Source organism: Gymnoscopelus braueri (assembly GCF_963280865.1).
Source record: "Gymnoscopelus braueri genome assembly, chromosome: 21".
Lineage (NCBI taxonomy): Eukaryota > Metazoa > Chordata > Actinopteri > Myctophiformes > Myctophidae > Gymnoscopelus > Gymnoscopelus braueri.
The window spans coordinates 45,880,830-45,900,153 of record NC_137623.1 but is presented as its reverse complement, the minus strand read 5'-3'; the positions used below and the strand labels follow the sequence as shown (position 1 = coordinate 45,900,153).

The following is a 19,324-nucleotide window of genomic DNA, read 5'->3' as shown; positions in this document are numbered from 1 at the left end:
TCTCTCTCTCTCTCTCTCTCTCCTCGTTCTGATTGTCTCTTTCGCTCCCTCTCTCCCTCACTCACTCACTCACTCCCTCACTCCCTCCCTCACTCCCTCCCTCCCTCCCTCTCTCTCTCTCTCTCCTTGCTCTGTTTCTCTGTCTGTCTGTCTGTCTGTCTGTCTGTCTGTCTGTCTGTCTGTCTCTCTCTCTCTCTCTCTCTTTTCTCTCACTTCCGTTATTTCCCAATATGGTGTCGGGTGTCAGTTTAATTCGTCCAACGGGCTCACCTGTCCGTCAGACTGCCGCGTCACTCTGACGTCATCGGAGGGGCGGGACTACTTTGCGCAGGCAGGTGTTTTACTGTCAGGGCAATCTTTGATTAGACAAAATATTATTATAAATGGATTAGTTGGAACAGTATTGGTGATAAAGGGGAACAAGGCAAGGTCATAAAGTAACTACTACTACTACTACTACTACTACTACTAACTACTACTTAAGTACAATTTTCAATACTTTATACTTCTACTCCACTACATCTCAGAGACAAATATTAAAACAGACAAAAATATTAAGCATTTTGAAAACTTGTGAAAATGGGACATTCTGCATAATTGAATTTTGAATAACAGACTTTTACTTGTAACAGATTACATTTGGTATTTTTTGTATTTTTTACCTATGTTTTATTGATAACTTTTACTTAAGTAAAATATTTGAATAAGGACACATGTCATTGATGTCATGTCACTATTAGAGAAAGATGCCATGCAAGTTAATGTGTGTCAAAGGCAGGGACACATTCAGGCATAACATGGTGAATAAAGTAGGCTACAATAAATATGAAACCTTTTCTCATTGCAGATGACTGACATTAATTCATTGCTCGGCAGGGACACCTAGTGGCAACGAAAGAAAATCAGAACACATAAGTGGTGGCTTGTTACACATTTAATTTTAGTTTTTAATTTCTATACTATTTCATTCACAGGGTTCATCGCCATGGCTTGTGGTGGACATTGTTGTCAAAATAAAAATGTTGCCATGGACATACAATTATTACCAGAAACAGAGATAGCCCTAAACATATACTACTAATGCTATGGTCCTCAATTGGGGGTATCTTGAGGGTGGTCCAAATGGACCATTATAGGTCTGTTATTCTGAGTGTACAAACGGAACCAAATGGATAGGGTCCATTTGGTTCGATTTGCACACTCTCAGTTATTGGGGTCCTTGAAAACTATTTTTTTAGAACCATCGTCCTAGTGTACTCCTAATGTGTCATACATAGTGTCATAGCAAATCATGTAATGTTATGTAAAAACTAAATCTAAAATTTGCCACGGACAAAGACAAGTCTTTGTCACAGACACATTTGTCCGTGTATGAACATATTTATGAGCACTGTTCATTCAGCATGTCCGATAGTATGCCGATGTGTGCAGACTGCAGAGTGCCTGGACGGTACCAGGGTATCAACTCTGACATAATCTCGCTATTAGCAGTCTTAATAAAGGCTGTTTAGAGTGGTGTAAAGTAATTTACTCAAGTACTGTTAAGTACAATTACTTACTGGAGTACTAGACTACTTCCAATAGTTTTACTTCTACTGCCTTACATCTCAAAGGCAATATCCATCACTGGCTTTGAATTGGATCTTTAAAAAAAAAACGATTCCCTGCCAAAGAGTACCTTCATCACACATGCCATGTGGAAATCTTTTCTGGTTTTCTATAATTTTATACCTTTCAATTCATGTCATAATGTGAAATGACAGGCAAGTGTACCCACCCTTACAATTATAGGCTTTCATTATAAATACACGGCTAGGCTGCAATACAATTATGGCCCGACCTTTTTGTGCAACTCCAATATTTTTTAAAGACCTAGAAACAATTCTTATCTAGCCACATGTAGGAATCTTATACCAAAAGGCTGTCATCCAAAAATGAGGCAAACAAGGGAATCACATTTTAGCCATTTTTATTTCCACCATTACTTTACAGCAAAACAATCTCATTAGCTTTTCAACTTTCCATCTTTTAACCTACACACATACTTCAAAGCATTAGATCTGTAAATCTTTTTTCCTTATGGTACAAAAGGAAGAAAATATAAAATATATAGCTGCTATTTGTTCTTTCATACCATTTTTTCTGCCAAGCTCTTCGCATCACAGTTGCCTTCTAGTATGACACGATGCCAATAGGATTAGGAGATAAATAAATACAAGCAAAGGATAAATTAAACTCTCAAATAAATAAATGTGCGTGTGTGACCAACATTAAAATGTAACTTTAGAAATGTGCAGATAGCCTGTATGTTGGTTTGTTTACCATTGAGTGAGAAAACGATTGCACATTAAGCTAATCATCTGGGGACCCCCCTGGCGGTAATTAGGCTTAAAGTAGCATATTGCATTCTTCTTTACTTTTCTTCAAACACTGATAATAGTATAATTTTTTTTGCCATTAGAATTACATTAAATGTGTCCCATTAGCAAAATTACTTTGTTCAACACAGGTTACACACATGCAATTTCTCATGTGTGGCTTTAAGGGGCATGATGAAACTAGTGCTTTGGGAAACCTGCCTTGCAACATTGCTCAATAGTGGCTCATAAGACAGCATTCATTATTGCATAACTCACTGTCGCTTGTGTTAGCACTGGTGCAGCACTGTTTAAATAAATAAATATACACATAAGTGTTGCCTTGCCATGCAACTTACTCTGGCAGATGATGCTAGACAAGTTGCTTTTAAAATACCCCAGAACCTGCCGGGCGTTAGACACTTTTGAACCAGATGCTAAAGAAGTCAATGTCATCATCTCGTGAATATTCCAAGTATGTTTAAGCTGCCAAAGAGGTCTGACAACTAAAAGCAGCTCAACAAGTATGCATGTTGGTAAATAAGATTACTATGCTTTTAAATGAGTTTGATTATTTTTTTTGGAATTACCTAAAATGATCCTTTAGGTATTAAGGTATTTTTCTTGCCTACAAATTAAATTAATAGGTTTAATGAAGGCGGCTTCTTTAGTGCCTATGTTAGGGCAGTGTTCAACATTGGGGCTTGTGAACCAATAAAAAGAGCTTCCTTCCCTACTTACACTGCTTCAGGGTACTTAGGGGATTGACTAATCCTATTGTACATCGCAATCCCATTAACTGTAATCTCCTGCACCAAGTGTCCGAGCATGGTATGATACAGTATTTACACGTCGGTCAAATGAATGTTATTAGCGCCACTGAACTCATTTTCACAAGACCGCCTTATTAATTGAACAACATGGTTTCATTGAGATTTACGTGACTCACATTCGAGTAATCCTGATATCGATCTTATTCCTCTTCTTGGGGAAGTCCTGTCCCTCCATATGAGCGATATAAACATGAACATAAACCTTATAAATAAAGAAAAATAAAGTAACAGTCCCATAAGGTGCGCATTGCTTTATACTTGAAGCTGGTTGGACTGCTGTTGTGTTAATGGCTACTCAGCCGATGAACAGCTATGGAACGTTTTACAAGCTTAAATGGATTGTGTGCATCCAACTATCTGATGGGCCTGATCCAGAGGAAGAGAACAGCGGTGGGGTGCGTCCTGCTGAAAAGGATTTGGCGTCTTGACCACCTAGCAGCTCTAGCTAACAGACTTGAGGGTGGTCCAGGGGTTGGTGCCACGGACAGCTATGGGCACATCATTGGCAAAGATGTGGTTGCAGAGCTCCTCCAGCGGAGGCTCTGGGTCTGAGGTAGCAAACTGAGCCGCCTCCTCCACCTGCTTTCGAATCTCCACGTCTATTTCCTAAGGAGAACAAAATAAGTCATATTAAGGCAAAAGGGTCACACAGTGCCATCAGCTTTTTTACCCATTAAGACCTGAGGCTGAGTCTACAAATGGACCCCCAAAATGATATGCATTTGGCCACGGACCTGAAAATGTTTTGTGTCAAATTCTGCCCGAACCCAACCCGGGCCCAAAATCTATGCTAATTAGTCGGGATGGGCCGAGCTTCTGGTTTCGTGAAAAAAAAAGAAAATCCATTACCCCCCCAAAAAGAAATTTCAACTGCCCCCCAACGGTAAGGCCGACAGAAATGGCAGTGGAAGTGTTGGATGCAGCTCAAAGTGAACTTTACGTGACTTAAAGGACATTAAGCACATAATGACACCTTTTCGGGTTTTTCGGGCCTAAAAGTGTGAAATTGTTCGGCCAGGCCAGTTGAGAACTCTAGTCAGGGAACCCCAGAAGAGAACATGTCTAAAAAGAAAATTAACATTTTCCAACCCGCCACAGGGCTTCTACAAATGTGGCAACTGTGCCCATTGTTCAAACTCTAAAGGTGGTTACACACCGGCGAATATGCGAATATACGCAAAATTCGGACTTGTTCCGAATAATTAAAAGACGCTTTTTTCGCTCCGCGAAACTGGTGTGGAAGCTTGCATGGACTTTATAAGGTTTTTAAAAAAAACGTAATATTAGCATGAAAAAAAATCGCCCCGGTGTGTAAGGACCTTTACATCACATTTTTCACCCACCCGCGCAAAATCCCTTATTAACTGTAGCTTCACTCATGTCATCGATCTATTAAAGTGCCCTTGAGGTCTAGGCTACATTGGCCAAACCAAAAGACCTCTCAAAGTTCAAATTAGAGAACACAAAACAGCCACCCGTACAAAAAAAATTACTCGACCACGCCATGGCTAAACATTACAGTCAAGCCAAGCACGGCTCTCCAGCTTTCCTTTGATTCTGGGATATCGGAAAATGTCATTCCATTGCGTGGGGGTGATGCAATAAAAACACTTCTCTGTAGAGAAGGCACTCTAGAGGCCTCTGACGTTAATGAATTGAGCCTTAAAAGCTTCTTGTAGGCGGTCCCCAAGGTTGCCACCATACTCTGTTGTGATTGTATTTGTTCGTTTTTAAACATTTATTATTTGTGTACAGGCCTTGGGCATACTTCCTACTCCCTTATTCTGTGAATGCTGTTTTGTAATGCATTATATTTATTTTTGTATCCTTGTATGGAACAGGTCTTTCATAGACTTTGTCATATTGATGTACCTTTTTGCAATTTAACGTAACGTAATTTGTTTAAGCACTATTGCCCTGATCCATGACAACACGCAAATGTGTTTTTATTCTCTAAGAAGGACCGTTATGTTTCCATTGAGACTGCCACGTGCAGAACAGTGTAGATTAGATTATTGTCACACATTTGCTAATGGAGAGCACTGCCTCTGCCACTTGTTCTGCATTTAAATGCCTCCCCGGCACGTGGCATTCATGACTGAGGAAGATGACGAAGACATCGAAACGTGAGTCACACTTGCTAGCACCTTAAAATTTAAAAAAACGTCTTAAATATCCGAGCTGCTCTTGTGTCCTCTCCTTCGCTGCTGTATTGTCCCGCTCCTGTGGCGCACCGGATCTGCCTTGTTCCGTCTGAGGCACGCTGGTATTCCTCTTCTTCTCAGTATGCAATGTGACTCATACCGGCCGTGAATACAGTTCCACTACTGTGTCCAGTGAAGCATTTCCATGACATGTTATGTGGCTCGTTGCAGTAGTGAGTCACCTTAAGACGGTCAACAAGGGTTTTCTAGGAATTGACCTCGGTGTGTGTTTGTGTTTTAACGTCATAATGGTACCTTAAACTCCTCTGGAGAGGCAATGTTGTTGCTGAGCATGCGTACCTTAAACTCCTCTGGAGAGGCCATGTTGTTGCTGAGCATGCGCTCCTTCAGCATGGAGATGGGGTCACTCTTACTACGCACCTCCTGGATCTCCTCACGCGTACGATAGCTAGGAAGGGACATCACAGTTAGAACTCCCTTCTAGCCCAACCCCACAGCAACACACTGGGGCTTTCATTTACCTGTACACAAGAACTATAAGAACCCTTGACTTTGGCCTGTAATGCCATACATTTGCTATAGAACTTGAATGTGCATGAGTCAAGAGATGCTTCATCTATGGATGTTAATGGATTCACTGATTACTTAACACATTGATTGCCAAGATATTAAACATAGTTTCCTATCCCCGTGCCGGCGTATAATTACCTAAATCCAATGATATTTGAAACGCTGTGGAACCGACATTGTGTAAAAAAAATAAAAATAAAAACACGAAAAAAGGTTCCTGGAAGTAGGCGGAAGGATCTGTGTATCCATGGGAACGACAAGTTTCCAACCGCGATCCGCCATTTTGGAGCTTTGGTCCACTGAAAACGGGTGGTTTTCAATGAAAAAAAAAAAGAAACTGAGTTACAGCTGTTTTTCTGAAAATCCCATCATTGGGGCGGGTGGAAGTGACGTTTTTTGGAATGTCACATCCATATTTTTCTTCTCTGAGAGACGATCGATCATTCCAAAGCTGTGTTAGGTCGCCCCTTGTGGAATTTTCCCCAAAAAATTAAAGAACGCAAATATTCGATCTAGGCAATCAAGCGATGGATTTGAAAGAACGCATATATTCGATCTTGGCAATCAATGTGTTAAGAGACCATGGGGAGCGCTTGCTAAACAAACAGAAAGACATGGAAACTAGGGTAACACCACTTTGTTTAGCAAGATTACAAAGAAATCAAGAATTAATCAGGAATTGATGGGATAAAATCATTCTCTTCTCCAAGCTGCAAAATGGTGGCCAAAGTTTAAATTCAAACACAGAGGCCAGAGGCAGAGACATGGAGATTGATAACTTATAAGAACTGAGAGGGAAATGTGGCACGACAGGGCAGCAGGAAGGACAAGCTCAATATTTATGCACGTCTGTCACAGGGTCAAAGGTCACAGGATGTCTCACCTGACCCCAGGGTCACTCATGCTGTGTCCATGGTAACGGTAGGTCTGCAGCTCCATCAGAATGGGGCCCTGAAGCACACAGCCATCAAAAGACTACAGGTTAAGAGGTCATCCTTTCATAATGCTCTAATTAATGTCATGCACGTTATATATAATACGACATTAGAGCACTTAAAATGTACCCAAGGTCACCTCAGTATGTCATTGATTTATGGGCAAGTGACATTACTTATCGTCACCGTCGGGCAGAAACATCTTATCTCCATATTCTCCTAACTGTGTTTTCGTATAAATTAATGCCCTACTTGATCATACTACAGCATCAAAAGTAGCAGATCCACAAGCTTGTAGATCTGCTACTTTTACATTTGAATCCTTAAAACAGTTTTGGACATTGTTGTGATAATAACAGCTTGGTGGTAACATTACTTGAAGGGTAAATATTAACAAAATAAAACTAATATTTTACAGAACAAATCAGTTTAAACTTTGCTAGAACCATTTGAACTGAGGACTTTCTCTTGAATTCTCTATTGACCAAATCGCCAAAAAATAAATAAATAGCTGATCTACAAGCTCACAATGAGATGGGACACATTGTGCGCTTGTAGATCTCATATTTGTCACCCAAAGTAGAGGTCATATTTGTCCTTTGAGCGAGTGATACTGTCTGAGACTTGTTGGAACTTCACTTATATTTCCCATGAAACTTCTTCCTCATCCACAAACCATTTGAAGGGCCGTGAATCAACATTTCACTGCGGTGCGACCCACCTTGCCCGCTCGACAGTGGTCTGCTGCAAACTTGGTGGCCTCTCTCACACACAGGACATCCATTCCATCCACCTAGGAAGAGGCAGGGGTCAAACTAAGTAGGTCAACTCAGCAGCTAGAACCTGATGGCAATGCAAATAAACACATTTGAATCACATGAACCCTAGTTCAAAATAGCAAAGCTTGGAGATCTGCTTTTTTCAGCAATGATATTTGGTGGAGGGAAAAAAAAGGAGGGGCTCTATACTAAGTATATAGAGCGTGCCAACGTGTCGTCACCACGGGGGGGGGGGGGGGGGCAATGTTAAGTCAACCTGGTTTTTACCCCTCAAAGATGTCCGCCGCTACCAAAACACACTTGTTGACGCCCCCTTCAGGATTTTTGGCACGCTCTATAGGGTATATAGGGTTTAAGCGGTTAAGAGCTCTATTCCAATATCATATATCTGAGATATCTAAGAAAAAAAGAAAGATATACTAGAAGTTCATTTAACCAACCAAAACCTGGCATCACTATTTTGGGCATGTCATTATAGGCAAAGACAGCAATTTTCCCCATGGGACATCATCAGGCGATGAAATGTAAAACAGGGCTCAAGTGGTTCATATCTCTAGAATATGGAGGATCAAGTGTATCAAAGTGTCATTTGATCAAAATGTCATTTCAATTACTGTTACGATGGCTGACATTTTTCTGCTTGAGCAGCAAATGCATCTGTTGATTCACTCTCATTTTCGTAAGGCTACTGATACACTCAACGCCATGGCCATCAACTGCTTTTATCAAAACACTGACGCACAATGATACGAGATGCATCTGTTGTGGTTTCCTTATCAAGCGTGTGTGCGTATGTGTGTGTGTGCAGTATTATACATGAGCGTCAAGCGGCTGGATGCATGCTCACACCTGTAACTGCCAGGGCAGGCTTCAGTGAGCCCCCCTGTTATAGTCTAGGTCCATCCAGGCTAGCTGCAGCATACTGCCACAAAGGCTACACTGCAGCTACCGCCCACGACCCCAAAGATGTTATTATGACTCTCATTTGGAGCCAAACTCTACATAATGGTATTAATGGTAACACATTATATATTTAGCCATGAAGAGATGGACTTATGTATAAGTTTGGGTCTTACTCTGATTCCTGGTACAAAGTCTCCTCTCTTATAGTAGTCTGTGCTGGCTGAGGCTCTCTCCACTGACGTCCCCATGCCATACTTATTGTTTTCACAGACAAAGATACACGGCAGCTTCCACAGAGCCGCCATGTTGTAAGCCTCGAATATCTGGCCCTGATGATTAGACAAGAGAGGACATGTGTTAAAGAAAGCCAAAAAATGTAAGTATTTAGACACATTTCTGACCAGCAATGCAATGAATCAGCCACTTCAACTTCATTCTCGCACCACAAGATCAAGTTTATAGGTGTAATTTGTTTTTGTACAATGTTTTTTAGCTTAAAAAAAATACGTCATAATAATAGAGAACAGAAATAAGATAAAGGAAGCAAAGTCACACAACAGGACACAATGACAGACATAATATACATGGAGACGACTCGGTCTCACCTGATTGGCTGCTCCGTCTCCATAAAGTGTGACGCACACTTGGTTGTTGCCTTGGTACTGACAGGCAAGTGCTATACCTGCTCCCAAAGGAACCTGGAGGACATGCAAGGTCAACTTGAATAAAAAACACTCACCAATGCCCACTTTGACCAAAGTAGAGAGAAGAGGCTGTGTGTGTTCCTGTACTATGTGTTAAGGATTCGATTCCCACTGGGGCCATTAAGCCACAACTGTATGCACTCATAAGACTGCAAGATGATATGGACAAAAGCCTCCACCGAGGTGAATATCGTTGCTGTTGGGCACAAACCTCTTATCGCCGTATTTTTTTTGTGTGTGTTTTTGGTCTCCCCTACCCCTCTTCTATCCCCAAAAAATACCCAAGTTTGAGCACTCAGGCTTTCACAGCATATCTGGGGTTTTATGTAAATTTATCTCAAAACAGGCCAACTGATTTGCCCCCGCCTGTGACGTCACATGCGATACCTACAAAGCAAAAATAACCAGGAGAACCAGGAGATAACATGCATACAAACTGGCTCAATAGCACCACGTGCCAAATAAGGACAATGTGGTATTGCAGGTGATAGTGCTTTATAAGCCAGAGAGAAGTTAGTTGAAATGAGTATATCTGAGGCTCAAACCTTTTGAAAGACGTTTGAGGGACATAAACAATATGATATTAAATATATATTTTTAAATGCATGGTGTAACCCTTTAACTTTGTGTTTTTTCGTAAATTGATGCCCTACGTGATCATACTACAGCGTCACACAAAAGCATCAAAAGTAGTAGATCCGCAAGCTCGAAACGCGGCGCGAAGCAACGCGTTTGGAGCTGGTCGATCTGCTACTTTTTCCATGACATATGAAGTTTTCACCTGACAGCGCGTGTGTGTGTGTGCAGTATTATACATGAGCGTCAAGCGGCTGGATGCATGCTCACACCTGTAACTGCCAGGGCAGGCTTCAGTGAGCCCCCTGTTATAGTCTAGGTCCATCCAGGCTAGCTGCAGCATACTGCCACAAAGGCTACACTGCAGCTACCGCCCACGACCCCAAAGATGTTATTATGCCTCTCATTTGGAACCAAACTCTACATATAATGCCAACACGTGTCCCTGAATATTGTAGATGTGGGTGATTTTTGTAGATAAGTGTAGCTCAGGGGTTCCCAAACTTTTTAGCTCGAGTCCCAACAGAGAAATTTGGCATGTATGGATTTCTTGTAAAATTATTCTGACATTTTTATTTTAGGGGATTTTCTTTTTTTACTTTTGAAATAAGAATTTAAGAATTGTAGAAAAGGAGGATATTTCCTCACGACTCATGAAAATGGGTGCCGACCCATTGTTTGTGGAAACACAGGTGTATGCTACTGTATGCTGTTAGGGTGTGCGTTACCTGCGCCCCCACAATGCCGTTGCCGCCGTAGAACCTTGGTGCATACATGTGCATGGAACCGCCTTTGCCTTTGGCCACACCCCCTTTCCGACCTGAGAGAGTAACATAGTTAAGAAATAAACATGGCTGGATGCAAGGAACACGGAAAACAGGAGAAAAGCAACTAAACAAAAAATCATTCATCTCACAGCTGACCCTTTCCTACTTGCAAAGAGCGCTTCTACACCATCCGATTGGTCGGGAGCAGTCGTGTGGTTATAAGCTTTGATTGATTGAATACTTTAATTTGCAAACGACGCAAGCAATGCTAAAAGGATGACAAAAAAGCCTTGATGGCTTTTTTCCATTGTGGTCCTATGTATTCAATTAATCATCAAGACATACAAATACAAATCATCATCAATAAGAGGAGCTTGCAGCTGGTTCAGGTTAGGCACTTCAGTATAAGTTTAGCCATGAGTTTGGTAAGGTTTAATTCATTCATTTAAGTTAAAGACTTAGTTAAAAATACGTTTTTCACACTTTTAGAGCATATCCGTGGTCATATGGACATACCTAACAATAGATGGCCCCCCAAAAAATTATACAATGTGTATTTTTATATCAAAAGTCCCTAAAATGCCAATCTTAGTTATTTCCTGTAAACTCAAATGTACTGCGTGATGACATACTCTTATGAATATAAATTAATCATGATTTCATTCACCCGTTTGAGTCCCAAAGCTCACGTTTCTCCAAACACACCCGATTTTAATTACAGAGCCATCTCATTCAAGATGACATCCAGACGGTTAATTACTCACACACTAAAATATGCATCTGAAAACATTATAGGTTAGAAATAAGCAAGGTAGTAACAAACATGCTTCACACTCTCCCTTGGGCAGCATGTGCCTGCAGGCTACAAACAGGCACACGGCTGCAGTGAGTTTGATTCCATCGTTCCATAGCCTGAAGGGATGGGGTATGAATTAACCATGAGTTTGTGGAGGTTTAATTCATTTTAGATAAGGTTAGCTACCGTTAGTATGGTTATAATTTATCCATGGGTTTGGTATGGTAAAATTTTTGCTAAAGAGCTAGTGCCATGATTTCTGTCTCTTTTAGACCACCCGATGTTTTAAAATGTGTAAGCTGCAAGAGACTCAAAAGGGCAAATAGAAACAGCCAATCCATCACATTAATATGAACCCATTAAAACCAGGAAAGTGTCATTTTAGATTTTAGCATTGGCTATTCAAAAGTAGCAGATATACAAGCTCACAGCGCGTCACGAAGAGCTCGTACATCTGCTATTTTTAAAAATAAATTGAAAAATCTTGAAAGTGTTTGAAAAAAGTTGAACAACTTTGAATTACGAAAAAGGTTGAGACCTACTGATTTAGAAGGTATTTGTAGAGTTGGCCTCAGGTCTTAATGGATTAATATTAACATTGAGCGAAAGCTCAATGTGACTGCACCTCAACACAAATTCGACTATAATGATTTACTTTGTCTCACCTGTCAGCTCAGCCAGGATCTGTTTGACGGACACGCCGCGTGTGTATGTGTAAGCATGGGCGCGGTAGGCAGTTATCAGATGGTCCGTGGGGTTAATGCCTCCCTCGATACCCATCGCACAAGCTTCCTGAGTGAATGCATTAAGCAATGGTCAGTCACAGTACAAGCATTTCATTGTGTGCATTCATTGTGTCTCTCCCACCTTCTTTGGGCACGGTAGCTGTGTAGTCCCAGGTTTCTAAAATGTGGCACACCTGCTCTTGTTCATTTTCCCATAGCTGATTTGAACCCTGCCCCCTATTGTCCCATAGCTTTGTTTGATTGGCTCAGCAGCTGATTTGAACTGGAAACACAAGTGAAGGTGCCATGTGCTTCCGGTTCAAACCTCCAGTCTAGCCAGTCAAATGAAGCTATGGGAATATGAACCAGTAAACGGGAATGCCACCTTCTGGAAAACCTTTCCCTAAATGGTCAGATATTTGTGCTACAAAGTACAAAATAGGGCATACCGGTACGTTTATGAAAAAACTGAAAAAGATGAAATATGGAGATCCCCAGAGGTGTGCAACAATATTTTCTCACTCAACAGAAAGAAAAAAAAACATACAGTATTAGTGTATACAGGGTGTCTGCACATTTCTAAAGTGACAATTTAAATACTTTTAAGACCATTTTAATACCAGATTGGCCAAATTGTCAAAACAAGTGCATAAGAAATAGGCAAACATTGTGAAAAAAGCCGATCTACAAGCTCACAACGCCTCGCAGTGCAAGGCGTTGCGAGCTTGTAGTTATTTTCACAATATTTATCTGAGGAACCGAGTCAAACTAAATGTAATGCCTACAATTCCAAGTGTTTGTCAGGGTGGGGGGTCCCCAGTTCAAATATGATTATTTTGGGGGGGGTCACAGCTTGAAAAGTTTGGGAACCTTTGTAAGGGAAGGAATGCAGTGGCAGAGAGATGGAAGGATAGGAGCATGGAGGAAGTGAGCTCAAGAGAGAGAGAGAGAGAGAGGGGAAGGGTAACATACAGGTGATCTTGATGTGTAGTATTCTGACCTGTCCGTCATAAAGGTGACAGAAGCCCCTGATGATCTTCTGCTTGTAGAGCTGGTCAGCCTTCAGCTCCATGCGCCTCATGGTCTGCATGGTGTGGTAGTACTGCAAACCCTGCTCCCGGGTCAGCTCCGCCTTCTCTGGCGGCCCTTCCTCCAAACGGTGCAGCTCGCATTTCTATTGGCCCGGAAGAGGGACACAGTTAGAACACTCAAACATGTAACAGCATTTATTTATTCATTTACATTGCATAAACACAATATGTAATAAAAAGGTTTATTTTTGGCAATGTCTTTGCAGTACCTTGATGTCAAATGTCGCCTGGGAGGTGAAGGAGCGCGAGGAAATCACTACTTGGGCCCCCTGGGAGACAAACAAACAAAAACACACATACGCTCATACACATAATACTGTAGTACTAGTTACACATCTCCACAACACAACGTATAGACATGCACACAAAGACAGCCTGGAGGCTGCCTGCCCCTTTATACCAGGTGGAGGGTTAGTTGGGTATGGATTGGAACAGTTCGGATCCGACTAGGGCCGATTCTGGGGATACACTGGGGGATGGATGGAGCTTCTTTTTTTATGATGAACAAGATCAAATCTAATGATATTCTGTCTGGTCTGGCTGATAGGTTAGTCTGTGATAAGGGCATCTGGGTGGCACGAGGGTAAAGAACCCGCCCGTCACTGTGGAGACTGTGGTTCGATTCCTCTGAGGTTCTTCCAGCTTGGCCGCCGGGCCCTTATGTTCGTTCCTCCTACAGATTGGAGAGATAATGTGATCCTCCGCCCATGTTACGTTCTCCCAGTGAAACTCCTCACTGTCAGGTGAAAAGAAGCGTCTGGATGATGTCACATGTCTACATGATTAGTTTAGATTATATATGTATATTTATTATCCACAAAGGAAAATGGTTTTGCTCAGGTCAATGCTTAATACATTCAAGACAAGACAATAAATACATATACACCACAATTAAAACACCCAACAACAAAAACAAGAAGTACTTCTATTTTACAAATAGGTATGCCTATTTCTAAATCTAAAAGGGTCTTTAAAAGAAAGTAATGTCCGTCCTAACTCCTGAAACGCCCATAATGTGTTTGTGTATGTATGTCCATGGGGGGTATTAGCACAACAAGTCCAGTTCATACCCTAATAAGTGGGGAACTGGGGGTTAGTAACAACAGGGACCAATACCTCATTGTTCAAGGGCAATTGACATAACAACTAGACGAAATCAGGAGCAAAAAATGAAGGTTAAAAAAAAGGTTGGTCTGTTTGTGTGATATTAATAGAAGTGACATTGAAATTCTGCTTAACTTTGACCTTGAGTTGACTGAAGAGAAAGTCAACACTGTAAGCCACTTCTATGTAGGGATGGGTATTGGCAACAATCTCACGATACGATACGTATCACGATACTTGGGTCACGATACGATTATATTGCGATACGCATCACGATACTTGGGTCGTATCACGATATTGGGATATATTGCGATATATTGCGATATATACATATATCACAACTACATATTGTTTATATATACACTACATATTGAGTAGCTGCAGATCTGTGATAGGTTCTTTGAATGTTTTTCATAAAGCCTGTATCTGAAAAAGCAACAAAAAAAAAATCGCGATATTGATACTGGAGTATCGATACAGTATCGCGAAATAAAATATCGCGATATATCGTGATATCGATAATATTGCCCATCCCTACTTCTATGTGTCCCTATGTCTTCATTTAGTGGTGCTGTTGTACATAGAACTGATGGATAAAGTGTCTTTGCAATTTACCTTCCACAACGGCTTGTAGACAATTAATGTTAAGTTTCCCACTCATAAGCAAGCACAAATAAATGACCACAGAGGACAGAAATTCTTACAGGGCTGGCTAGTGGGTCGGCCTGGACGCTGGCTAGTGGGTCAGCCTGGACGCTGGCTAGTGGGTCAGCCTGGACGCTGGCTAGTGGGTCAGCCTGGACGCTGGCTAGTGGGTCGGCCTGGACGCTGGCTAGTGGGTCGGCCTGGACGCTGGCTAGTGAGTCGGCCTGGACACTGGCTGGTGGGTCAGCCTGGACGCTGGCTAGTGGGTCAGCCTGGACGCTGGCTAGTGGGTCGGCCTGGACGCTGGCTAGTGAGTCGGCCTGGATGCTGCCTAGTAGGTCGGCCTGGACGCTGGCTAGTGGGTCAGCCTGGACGCTGGCTAGTGGGTCAGCCTGGACGCTGGCTAGTGGGTCAGCCTGGACGCTGGCTAGTGGGTCAGCTTGGACGCTGGCTGGTGGGTCGGCCTGGACGCTGGCTAGTGAGTCACCCTGGACGCTGGCTAGTGGGTCAGCCTGGACGCTGGCTATTGGTTCGGCCTGGACACTAACTAGCTGTGGAGCTCTATTACTGACTGGTGGTGGTTTAGGTGGTTGTCGCTGGGTGGCCCCAATGGCAGGCGTCGCAGGTGAGGTTAAACTGACGTACTTTGAGAGGTCAATCAGCAACTGGGGAACACAGGAGCCAATCATTCAGACCGAAGCATTTGCCATTTGCCATTTGCCAGAGAAGCTACTGGGCTACAATGAGAGAGTTCTAGAAATTAGAACAGCAGGAAGAAGTGAGGAGGGAGCAGCAGATTCTACAACCTACAGTTACAGACAGGGAACACACAGACAAAGACCAGCCCAACAACAGTGTCTTAAGTGTAAGTAATATTTCACTTGGTATATCCTACCATTTGTAACATCTATTTGAAGCAACTGCCTGAGACATCAACATTACTGGTATTATGCAGTTGCATATCCATTTTTCTTTTTAATGATTTCAAATGTCAACCAATCGAGACTGATGGCTATTTTTTCTTTCATTCTAATTTAGTTTCCAATTAAAATAAAGGTTAGCTTATAGCAGTGATTGATGAGACAGCCAGTGCTGCTGGTGGGCTTACTGAGGCGTTCATATATTTGACTACAAGACTATTCCTAAATATTATACCAATGTGAAATATCACATTCACACTCTGCATGAATGCACACAGTCACACACACTGTAGTAGTGCACGCATTGCTCATAAGAGAAATTCATTCAACTACTAAAACTGAAACACAAGTGCATATTTGTAACTTTAGGATTGTTTTCATTAATTTGAAACTAGGCCTGTCACAATTATTACATACGGTAATCACAATAATTTGAGATACAAATCGCAATAATTTTTTGCAAAATCGTCATAATTGTTTCCATGTTGAAAAATGTTCATATACAAATTTTCAGAAATAGTGGCAATAGCAGATCTGCAAGCTCAAAACACGTCACATTTTGTTTACGAGGCCTAAAAGCCAAACAGAATGTTTTATTCATTATTAATGTTCAATGACAGAAACACAATTAAACCGCTAATCACAATTATTTTAGCGACAATTGATCGTCAAGTAAAACTTCATAATTGATTTGTGACCCTAATTTCAAACATGCGTTCCATGGAAAAGCCAAAATTGCACACAGAGTCACAGACACAGACGGTAGTAGAGAAAGTGGGAATCAGAGCAGAACTACATGAGCTGCTTACCTCCGACACTGTCTGGGCTCCCTATAACACAGCCATGGGGAAGGAGGGAGAGAGGAGAGCAATTTTACAGGAAAATTGGAGAAACAAACACTGACTGGTATGTGTCAGACTTTGTATGAGCAGAAGAAAGATGAAGGCAAGCAAGGATGAAGCAGCTAGGGACAGCTTGAGACAAGTTGAGCGGATAGTTTAACACGGGCCATATTCTGATATTGCAGTTTTCACCATCACACCACAACTGACAAGCAACATTGTCCCACATGATGCATCCCACAGACATGCATGTTAGGGACATTGTACTGCATGATGCATCCCACAGACATGCATGTTAGGGTCGTTGCCCTGCATGCACAAAAAGACATGCATGTTAGGGTCATTGCACACTGCATGCATCCACAGACATGCACGTTAGGGACTTTGTCCTACATGCACAAAAGACATGCAGAAACCCATTCTTCTCAAATAAATCTGACTTAGTACAGAACCCTTTATCATAGTATTTGGAGACCAGTCTATGACGTCGGTACTATAAAGGCTATTTATCAGGAATCTCCATATATGGGCATAAAAGGGACAGCTAGTCAGAGAGAGAGATCTCCATATGGGCTTTAATGGGGCACAGACAGACAGAAATGTGTGGATTTTCCTCGAAATCCCCAAAACCTGGCAATTTGTGCCTAATTTGGTCGGGGGTCATGTTTCTACAAAAAACTGCAACATTTGTAGCATTCGTGAATCATGATGGATGTCATGTAATTGAAATAGGCTTTTTCCTCCATGTTATTTAACTGCCCTCCGTGTGTGTTTTACATTTGCATGCATTCCATTAACAAAGTGGGCCCTATGAATGAAAAAATATATAAACAAAAAGAGGCATTCACAAGGATAGCTAGTAGCTACATCTTCCGCCAGTATAGTCACAAAATAAACCCATAGTCCGTTACCATAACACCGGCCATTGCTGTCCTTGACCGAAGGGAGTTGGTCTCCAGAGGCCAGTTGCACCACCTCACACTAAGTTCAAACTTAGCCTAGTTATAGCTTAAATGGCTTTTAAAAAAGCCATTTAACCCATTTAACCTCATTTTTAGATTTCTTTGGCTATTCAAAAATAGCAGATATACAAGCTCATAGCGCGGCACCGAGTGCCACGCTATGAGCTTGTAGATCTGCTATTTTTAGTTTTTTATGTGAGAATTTGTGCAAATCTTTAAATATATATATATATATTCCATTATTTTTTAAATATATATTCAAAGATTTGCACTAATTTTCACGATTTTTCAAAAAATAGCAGATCTACAAGCTCATAGATGCCGCGCTATGAGCTTGTAGATCTGCTATTTTTGAATAGCCAAAGAAATCTAAAATGACACAGATACTTTACCGGATTGAATGTGTTTAAGCTATGACTAGGCTAAGTTTGAACTTAGTGTGAGGTGGTGCAACTGGCCCCCTGGCAGACACAGACATAGCCCTATGTGAACCATGGCTAGCATAGACAGTGGAGCAAGAAGTACTCAGATGGTAGCAATACCTAGCCTGGTAAACCCCCTCCCTCCGGAAATCTCATTTGCATTTGAAACAAAATGTGTGTCGCAAGCTTTCTTCCATTTGACGGTGTCAGGTTAAGCAATACCAGTACCACACCACAATATAAAAATACTCTGTTACAAGTAAAAAGGCCTTTGTTCAATATGTTACTTGAGCAAATGTACAAAAGTATTGGCATCAAAATATACTTAAAGTACCAACATTACAATACTAAAATGTTTGAAAATAGCCGATCCACAAGGTGAAGTGGTTAATGTATGTTTTATAATATAATAATTTAAATGAGCAAAATAACAAGTAACTAAAGTTGTCAAATAATTGTAGTGGAGTAAAAGTACCATATTTTCCCCAGAGATGTAGTGAAGTAAAAGTATTGAAAATTGGAAATACTCCAGTAAAGTAAAAGCACCTCAAAATTGATACAATACAGTACTTGAGTAAATGTACTTTATTAGTAAGTAATGTTACTTTACACCACTGGGCAGTGGGCACAGACTCATCCTAAAAGGACTGATTGGTCAAATGCAGAGGAAACACAGGCCAGGAAAGCATTGTCCTCCAGACCTCCACTAAGCAGCCATTAGTTAATCAGTGCTCAACATCACAAGATATTATTTCCATTGGCACCAATAGGCGGATTAAGGACTGAAATAGTATCGGAAGGAACCTCCAATGCCACCTTCCTTCCTTCCCGCCATCATCATCATCAATGCCACACATATAACAGTGGATTTCACAAAGCAAACGGGGTGTTCATTCATTCATGCATCATGCACAACATTATCATCCTCATGCACGTTAACAGAGCCCACCATGCATGCACGTTCAGCAACACTTAGAACAAGCCCCCCATACGATAGCCCCGGTTCAAACCAGTTCACAAGGTCAGCATCGTGCAAGATTGTTTTAATTAAGTGAGCTTAGCATGATCAATCACCTCCTGTGGGAAATACTTCTCCCCATTGAACTCACCGCGTTCTTCCCAGTGATCCTACACACCGCGTTAGAGATGAGAGCCAGCATGGATTTCATGTTACTGGACCATAGAGTTACAATATATGACCTGAGGAGGAGAGGACGGAATCTGAACA

General features: G+C 41.5%; 1 protein-coding gene across 5 annotated transcripts; it reads right to left on the bottom strand.

The window, feature by feature from the left end:
* Positions 1 to 1,952: 1,952 nt before the first annotated feature.
* Positions 1,953 to 19,324, bottom strand: LOC308077671 (pyruvate dehydrogenase E1 component subunit alpha, mitochondrial-like). 5 transcript variants are annotated; one of them, XM_080418518.1, is made up of 13 exons: positions 19,206 to 19,324; positions 16,680 to 16,700; positions 15,010 to 15,615; positions 13,411 to 13,470; positions 13,111 to 13,284; positions 12,051 to 12,177; positions 10,551 to 10,642; positions 9,148 to 9,240; positions 8,716 to 8,871; positions 7,582 to 7,653; positions 6,809 to 6,876; positions 5,695 to 5,803; positions 1,953 to 3,796 (listed from the first exon to the last, which is right to left on the bottom strand). In XM_080418518.1, exons 1-13 carry the CDS (start codon positions 19,263 to 19,265, stop codon positions 3,632 to 3,634), a joined length of 1,803 nt encoding a protein of 600 aa, XP_080274644.1. In that variant the 5' UTR covers positions 19,266 to 19,324; the 3' UTR covers positions 1,953 to 3,631. The 5 variants fall into 5 exon arrangements, with proteins under 5 accessions (XP_080274644.1, XP_080274646.1, XP_080274647.1 ...); XM_080418520.1 differs by having other exon boundaries at positions 15,523 to 15,615; XM_080418521.1 differs by lacking the exon at positions 15,010 to 15,615.